General features: G+C 45.4%; 1 protein-coding gene across 5 annotated transcripts in view; it reads right to left on the reverse strand.

The window, feature by feature from the left end:
* The window catches only part of fgfr3 (fibroblast growth factor receptor 3), a 65,457-nt gene extending 57,087 nt beyond the window's left edge, over nt 1-8,370 (reverse strand). For all 5 annotated transcript variants that reach the window (XM_061795927.1, XM_061795928.1, XM_061795926.1 and 2 more), the window contains exons 1-2: nt 8,017-8,370; nt 3,169-3,341 (exon numbers count right to left, since the gene is read on the reverse strand). In XM_061795927.1, coding sequence (XP_061651911.1) covers nt 3,169-3,262 — 94 coding nt within the window. In that variant the 5' untranslated portion in view covers nt 3,263-3,341; nt 8,017-8,370. The remainder of the gene's footprint in view (nt 1-3,168; nt 3,342-8,016) is intronic.
* Nucleotides 8,371-8,983: the final 613 nt, after the last annotated feature.

The raw sequence follows: 8,983 nt of genomic DNA on the forward strand, positions 1-8,983 counted from the left end.
TGACTCGACAGTCGAGCGCCCCTGAATCTTTTGGAGATCCAGCCCCTGAAGCCACTTGCACTTGGCAACATGAAATTTGGTAGACGTGTTCAGTGTGAGAAGAACCACAAGAAAGTCTCAAGAAGCCAGGCTGTCAGATAAACAGGAAGTCTGCCATTTTGGACCAAAGCGGCCATATTGGGGTTATTTTGTCTGTTTCCAGGACTCCTTGATAGACAAAAGTGTTTGAAATTTGAAGCCCGTATTATTAGACAGATGGGTTACACACACACACACACACACGTGTGCCCACACAGTAATGGAATGGCAAAAGTGAGTGCGCTAAATATGCTGCTCCCAAACGTCAGCGTGAAGGAGCCACATAAATCATGCGAGTCTGGCGGGGGAGGGGTGCTTGGTACTGTAAATACAGGAGACACACACGCACGCACGCACACTCAGCGCAACGTCAACTAGTAACTCATTTGGCCGATGTCGCCGTCAGACGACGTGCTGCGTTCAAGGACGCGTCTTTAGCGCCAACTTCTACTTGATGACCCGCATCCACACGCATGGTCGCACACACGTACGTACGTACGCACACGCACACCCACACACACACGCGCGCGCAGGTAGGAAATGGAGCCATCTGCCAGTAAACAACAGTCACTTTATCCCCGCTGCTCATCCATCTGCCGGGCGGCAGAACAACACCAAGACCGGGATGATGAGGAAGATGAGGAAGATGAGGGAGATGAGGGGCAAGGGGGAAATGAGGATGAGGATGTTGAGAATGAGGAAGACCAGGAAGATGAACATGATGAAGACCAGGAAGGTGAGGAAAACGGAGACGATGAAGAGGAGCAAGATGTCAACTGTGAGGAAGAACGACCGAGATGAGGAAGACGAGGACGACGAGAGACGAGGAAGAGGAGCTGAGGGACATGAAGGCGAGGAAGGTGAGGATGAGGAAGACCAGGAAGATGAACATGATGAAGACCAGGAAGGTGAGGAAAACGGAGACGATGAAGAGGAGCAAGATGTCAACCGTGAGGAAGAACGACCGAGATGAGGAAGACGAGGACGACGAGAGACGAGGAAGAGGAGCTGAGGGACATGAAGGCGAGGAAGGTGAGGATGAGGAGGTCGAGAACGACGAAGACGAGAGAGATGAGGAAGATGTTGATGGCCACGAGGAAGACGAGGAGACAACTAAGGTGAGGAAGAAAAGGAAGCTGAAGGGGGATGATGGACGAGGAAGATGAGGAGAACGAGGATAATGAGGAAGATGAGGAATGGGCCAATGATGGTGTCCCAATACTTTTGTCCACATGGTAGAGTTGCTTCCATGCAGCAAGCATCTCACACACACACACACACACACACACACACACATACACACATACTGCTTGTCTCAAGTTACACGCAGTCGAAAAAGTGCTGAGTTAGTCATCTCTCACGCGTGTGCGTGCGTGCGCGCGCGTGTGTAGACTTGAAAGCAAAAGCAACCCAAAAACTTTGGCTGTGGCCTCAAACAAAAAAGATGACTCGTCTGCATTTTGTTTTTCTAATTTTTGCGAAACCCACAATGCCGATGATTAAAGCAAACACGTCCCGCGTTTACTTTGGATTTTGATCCTCGCTTGTTTCTGCGCCTCGGGGACACCAAAGAACACGAAGAAGAAGAAGAAGAAGAAGAAGAAGAAGAAGAAAAAAAAGGGAGAAACAAAACGCTCAGCTAAGCGAGAAGACTCCAATTAAATCCTCCAAAGACACGCACAAACAACACGCTGAACTTTTAGCGTGAAATGACGACGACGTGAGGAAGGGGACGTAAACAAGCGGCCTCCTTTCCCACTTTTCCCGTTCGATTCCTTTTGATGCTCCCGTTGGACACTTGGCACTTTTCTCACACGAGGCTTTTTCTATTTTTAGTGGCCACACGTGTGCCGCATCCTTAGCGCTTATAACATAAAACATACCTTCGGAAATGTGAAATGAAATGATAGTCGTGCCGTGTCCAGCGCACAAAGTATTCCCCCCCCCCCCCGAAAGTGGTTTTCCACGCTGCTACACAGCTTAGTAATAAAGTTTTTTTCTGGATGAAACACAACGTTTTGGGGTAAATTGGGGTAAAGCGCTCAGTATGACATAGCCAGATTTGTTGTTGTTGTTTTCGCAAAAGAAATTGTGTTCTTCAAACATCCGCTAATCAGCTGTCAAGATATACTTCCTGACATGAATTTGCTGTCCATAAGGTACTCCACATGTAAACCCCAAAAGGTTTTTTTTTTTTGGTTTTCCAGAAAAACTCGTTTCAAATGAAAGTTTTAAGCACAGGTGTCAAACTCCAGGAGTGGGGCCCAGATCCGGCCCGTCCTGCCATTTCGTGTGCCCCCCCGTAAGTAAATCATATGCGTCTATTTCCTGTTCTTTTGGACCAAAATTTCAAATTGTCTTCACTTTTAATAATGTTGAGAAATGGCAAACATTTTAAAACAAAAACATGAGGAGTGACACGGGCATGCGGATGCGTTTGAACTACTTTTAGCTGTACAAAAACCGATGTAGATGTACCAAAAGTGGGACAACATTTTGGCAACAGAACGTTGAAAATCGAGTAAAACAAAAAAGGCATACTGTACGAAAACCGAGGTTCCACTTTGTATTTAATGCTATGATAAGGCAAATATAGATTTAAATGGTTCCACGGTCTCGACCAAAATGCGTTTGACACCCCTGTTTTAAAGGGCACCTTTTGTTTTATCATGAGTTTGAGTCCTAATGTAAGATTTTCAGCAAATGTTTGTACCTTACATTCCAAAATGTCACCCCGTGACGGTCATGACAGTTTTCTTTTAATTGTGCTAAAAGAATTCACGTCCGCTGGTAACTGTTAAGTAATTTAGAGGCTGCAAATAACTTTATAAAAAGGGAAACATCGCAATTTTAATATACAATGTATCATTAGAAAATATACACTTTTTTTTTTCCCCCTCAAGTGGCCGCGAAAAATATAGAAATCATCCAATCACCTTCTTGCCCGCACTTCCGGTACCGTGTCGGCCAAAAATCTCCGGGCCCGCCTCACTTTTTTTGACTTTTTTTGCTGCCCTGTCAAACGAGCGTTTCAGCTTTGACCGATGACAACCGCGATGCGAGGGGACGACAGGAAGCGCGCGGTCCTACCTGCGGGCTCGGCGGCGGGCAGCCTGGCCGCCGCCGCGCATCCGGGCAGCAGGACGCACGCGAGCCACAGCGCACGCCACGCCGCCGCCGTCATCCCGGCGAGGCGAACGGAAGTGAGGCCCGACGCCAACTCAGGCGGCGCCCGGAGCTAGCATGGCGTTCCCGGAGACCACCTGGAAGACAAACAGACGAGCGGTCAAGTTTTCACTCATTAATAAGTAAGTATTAGCTTACCTTTGGCATTTCCTCTCCATAGTCCATAAGAATGTTGTTGCTTTTTCTTTTGAGACATGCAGTCTGTATGATTCCACTTTTCGTAACGTTTGTGCATCGTCATTGCAATGTACGTGTTGCGCAATAGTCCCATCGCACGGCGATGAGACGTGCTAATAAAATTAGCACCGATGATAACCGATAAATTAGAACCTGCCCAGAGTGTTATATACTTATTTTTTTGAGTGATAACTATTAATGAGGACACGGGGAACAATTACACGTCTGCTTTTACTGTATCTCTCTTCAGAATGTGACGAACGAACAGATTACACTTGGGGGAGGACCCGTGGTGTTATTCAAGGGACAAACTGCAGGTGTGTACAACAACGTGTTTTGCTTAAACTAACGCACTCAAATACAGAAAAACTAATGCACATGTTAAAAGATACAGGTGGGTGGAGAATAACAGATTGATTAAAAACAAATGAATAGTGTTAGGAATGTGCTAATGACTCTCCATTCTAACTGGACATGAAAAGAAATGATTTTAACTTCATGTCTGGCTGTACTATTGCGTATACGTTTGTGCTTTACTGAGCATAGTTTTTCTAGCGAGGGAAAAAGAGCAATGCGTGCTGTTTTTCACGTTATCTTATCCTGCATTTTTCAACATCGCAATATGTGTCGCAGGGATAAAGAAAATTGCAGTGTACTATGTTCCTTTATTACAAACGATTTTCTTCGGGGCCGAAATGGAGACTTTTTGAAATGTAACGAGTCATGGGCAAGTATGCCAGCAGAGGCGGCCAATCAGGGGGGCACGTGTCCCCCCACTGTCCCCCTCAATGTGTGTGATGTGTCCCTGTGCGCTATTAAAATAAGATGTCCCGGCCACGCTAAATGACCAAGTGTCCCGGCCACAATTGCCTTTTTCAGGAATCGAAAATTCCGATCAGATAAGCCTTTGCGAACTAAAAACAAGTGTTTTGGCAACCGCTTTTCACCGAGCGAAAAACGCCTACGCTCTCTTGTTGTTGTGATCAAATCTGCGACCCCCCCCCAAAAAAACTGTGACCAGGACTGAACCAGTGGGCTCTACATGGTTTTCAAATAATCCAATTGTATTTTTCATTTGTTGGACAATGACGTCTTTATTTCGGAATTGTACAAAGAGGAACAATTCGACTGTGATTCGCTAGTCATTCGTTACTGTCAACGCAAATAGCGCTTCGGGATTTACGCGGCGAGTCCGAGTGCTAGCCGAATGGCGAAACGTAAAAGCCAAACAAAAGTCTTTGCCTGCATTTTGAGTGACTTTAGAGGCGTATTTTTCCAGAAAGGCTCTGCTTGAATTCCTCATTGTACAACCTCAGTGGCGTTCCACTCTTTTTTTCTTCCATACCCGTCTCGTTGTGTACATAGCCTGGGAGTAACCTCGTCTGCGAGACGCCGACCACCGCTCGCACACGCACGCACACAAAGGTTAGCGGGCGAGTGGTCTTGGCTCGCACACACAGGCGCGTATTGTGCATCCACAGAGAGGTTGTGTTGTGTTAACACTGCTGCTTTTCTTTTTCTTCCCCCCGCCACGCGCGCACATGCCGCTCGCTCGCTAGCACAGCGCCGCACTGTGTTAGCACGTTTCCGAGGCGGCGGCGCGATAACGCAACACAGACGCTAATACGCCGGCGCCTTTCATGTTTGCCTCCCCGCCTCGACGCCGCCGGTTTGTTTACACGACGGCGCTGAAGGGCCTTCCCGCAGCCAAAGATGGTTTCCACGGCGACCACACACGAAGAAGCGGATTTCACGCTACGCATCAGCAGAAAGTCTAACGAGAGTGACGATACTGTTGACTTTGAATTTGTAGCTGACAGGCGGCACGGTGGCAAGTGGTTCATATGTCTGCCTCGCGGGTACACGATTGGGGTTTGGAATCCGGGCGGGCAGCGGCTCTCCGTGCGGTGTGCTGAAAGCAATTGTCATACCGACACGGAATGGGGTGACAATTGTCCGTTTTGAGCTGTAACGGGGCCTGTTTTAAAGGGCTTTCCGCAACACCGGGACGGGGGCGTGAAGTTTGTGTCGAAAGCAGCCGTCGCACCACAAGAGGAACTGCAAATTTCCCGGCTTGCGGGGGAAGCATCAGAGCTCTGACAGGCACGACGACGACGACGACGACGACTGTGTGCACAGGTATTCCCGACAAGACCTGGGTGCGGAGCTTAACACCCAACTTTTGCTACTCCCAACCGGTTGTGCCGAAAGCAGTTGTCACACTGACACAGAATGGGGAGCGTTGAAGTGGACCCGTACATTTCCCGGCTGGAGCTCTAACATGCGGGACCACGTCCGTCTCGAAGGGGACCGTCTGACAATGATGATGTTTTGGTTTGTTTACAGTTGTGCCTTTGCCGCTGTTAAAGCAGGAGCTCTGCATGAACGGCGCTCACGTTGTGCCGTCGGGCTAAATGGGGAAGAGCGTCATCTGCAGGAGCAGCAAACGCTTTTTCTTCGGACGCGAGCCGAAGCACGGAGCGCTTTCGCGTGGCTAAAAGTGACGGGGGAAAAAAATGACTAAAACACCGCGGCGAATGGTGCGCGGCGCGACGACGCCCACCTCGCGGGGACAGCCGCCAGGCGGAGACGACGACGCCTCCTCCTGCTGCTCGTGACTGCGCATCAATCAAACGAGCGGAGATAGCGATCAGCTGTCAGGTCGCTCGTCAGGTCGATATGAGAAAAACTTCCAAAGGAACACGCCGGAACGCAGCGAAAACGTCCAAGAATCCGCAAAGTAGATCACGCTGCAGCCTGTCGGGGTAGACGCGCTTGAACTCTCACCGCGCACGCGTGCAAGAAATCATCATGAAAATACACTTTCCAAAATACACATTTCGAGTCATTTTGTTAGGCGCCTAATTATAATTGTAATAAATGCTGAATAAATAGTACATACAATATTACACCAATATACAGTACATAAAACTATTTTAAGAATAGAAATATAGAGGAATTGAAGCACCTGATTATAATTCTAAAAAGAAAAATGAATAAAATATATATATCATACAATACAAATAAAAAAGTATTTAAAATTAGAAGAAAATAAGCACAAATAATCATACAAATGAATAATAAACCAACCCGTGCCAATTAAACTTTATAAAATATCAATACATCGTGTGTCATAATGAGCCTGATTATCAAGCGAAACATAAAACGTAGTACCAAATAAGAATATATAAAAGTAAAAATATTCATATATAACACAAATAAACAAAATTATTTAAAAAAAGGAAAAAATATCATTTGAATAATGAATAATAAAGCAACCAGTGTTGCAATTAAAAACTTTGGATGAACCGTCTTAGAAAATTTTTGAATTAATAAATGAAATAAGTGTAGTGTAATATGTAAACATATATTGAAAAATACATTTTCAAAAGTGCCAAATTAGCTTTTATTACCATTTTTTTTTTTTATTCTAGTGCTTGTAGCATAACCAATGTACTGTACAATACCGTACATCATAATACAAGAGTTGACCAACCAAATATTCCAAACACAACTTTAATAATAACTTGGACGACCGCGTCAATCAAAACGGAGCTTAAGCGTTTTTTTTCATTGGTTTCTTTTGCTCCGAACTCTTTGATTTGAAACTGACATTGCGCGTTTATTCTACTTTTCTTGGCAAAATTGTTTGCACAAACACGCCACAACTCAAAACAGGGAGTGTTGCACACGACTCAGGTGTTATTATACGCCAGCAAATTGTAAAAATAGATGATTGGCACGTCAACAATGACAATCACCGCACGCACACACACACACACACACACACACACACACACACACATGCGCACAATTTGTCCAGCTATCATTTGATAATCTCGCAAGGCAAAAGAAAAACCATCTGAATCCCATGGAAGTTCTTTTCTGGAGGCACTTCACAGGCGACATTCCGACAAGCCGCTCGTTCAGAAACCAAACCGCTGCTGATGATGAATTCATATTTAACATGTTTTTCCCATTTCAATTATTCATCTTTTGCATCAAAGTGCGCTGCCAACATTAAAGAGGACCAGACCGAGAACAGTCCTGTGATCTTCTTTACATACTTAATATCAAGCAAATATATCAATAATTTAAAAAAAAACAAACAAAAACATATATATGTAAGACCACAGCTGCGATTTATATCAATAAATGTAAAAAATTTTAACCCCAAAAAATGCAAACATAATGAGAGGTAGGACCATTGCGACAATTTATATTCATAATTAAAAAAAAAATACAGCACGTTTAATGACATGGGACCACCACTGCAAAGTGTGTGTATAACTATTAAAAACTTAAACTACAGATATAATGATGTAAGACCACTATTGCAATGTCTATAAATATATTTTGAACATAGAAAAAATACATCTATAATGACGTCAGGCTGTCGTTGCCATTTCTGCCATGTTAAATACATCCATAGTGACAAAGTCCCAACATCGCAATGTATACCGATCGGAAGCAATAATGGAATGTTGTTGCGCAGGCGCTGGCGGCAACCTGCTCGAGGAAGTCAGCTCAGCCCGTGTGGACAGGTAAAGACCAATCGGAATCATCGCAACTCACCCAATGGATATCCGCGCAGGCAGCAAAGTGGACGGGGTAATTCCACGCTCAAAATGTCACCCCAAAAGTCGCTTTTTCTCTCTTTTTTTTGTTTTTTTGTTTTTTTGTTTTTTTTGAGGAAATCCTCCAGAAGTCCAAGTAGAACCACTTTAAAAATCAAAACCGTCGACCGGCGGCGGTTCCGGCGGTCCGCTGAATCCAGAGAGTCCGAGCCAGCAGGCGACCGCCTTCATGCCGTCTCTGTGCCCGCCGACAGCCGCGTCGCGCTGGGCTCCAGACGCTCCAGACGCTCGGAGAGACTCGCACAGACTGGCCGAAGTCGGTCGCCTCCGCGCGGGGAAGTGAGGAGGAGCGCGGAGGGCGGAGGGGAGGCATGGAACCAGTTAGCCGGCAAGCGCAATGGGGCTAACAGCGGCGTATCCGGTTGGGCATTTCAAGATAAGAGCGAGCAACGCGGAAATGCACTTTGTTAGCTACTCCAGCCAATAAAAGCCAATACAGAAAGGAGCAGTCTACTCTTACAGTCATGTGTGACAGGAAATAATTGTACAACGTTTGGTTTCGTTGTCTTTCAGGATTATGAATGGCTCTTATTGCGACACGATGTCGTTCTACGCAATGTTTGTCTTTTGGGGACGTTTTGCAATAGTACGAAGTTGAATTTTTGTTTTGCCAATTTCGCTCCATAATTTATTGATTTTGATTATTTACTCACATCTTTAACGAGGCTAAGGGCAAGATATCCAGCTAGCGATATCAATATAAGAACGACAATAAAATGAGGTTTCTTACCAAGATAGCGACGAGTGATAATGATACAATATGTGGCTTAATTGTGCGAAAATCTATTGAAAGCTCTTCTTGGGACACAGGCACAAGCACTTCTACACTACCGATCAATTATATTTTATTTGTGTACACTGTGGAATAAAGTTGTACTTGTTTTAACCATTTTTGCTCCATAATA

This window comes from Phyllopteryx taeniolatus, chromosome 13, assembly GCF_024500385.1.
Source record: "Phyllopteryx taeniolatus isolate TA_2022b chromosome 13, UOR_Ptae_1.2, whole genome shotgun sequence".
NCBI lineage: Eukaryota > Metazoa > Chordata > Actinopteri > Syngnathiformes > Syngnathidae > Phyllopteryx > Phyllopteryx taeniolatus.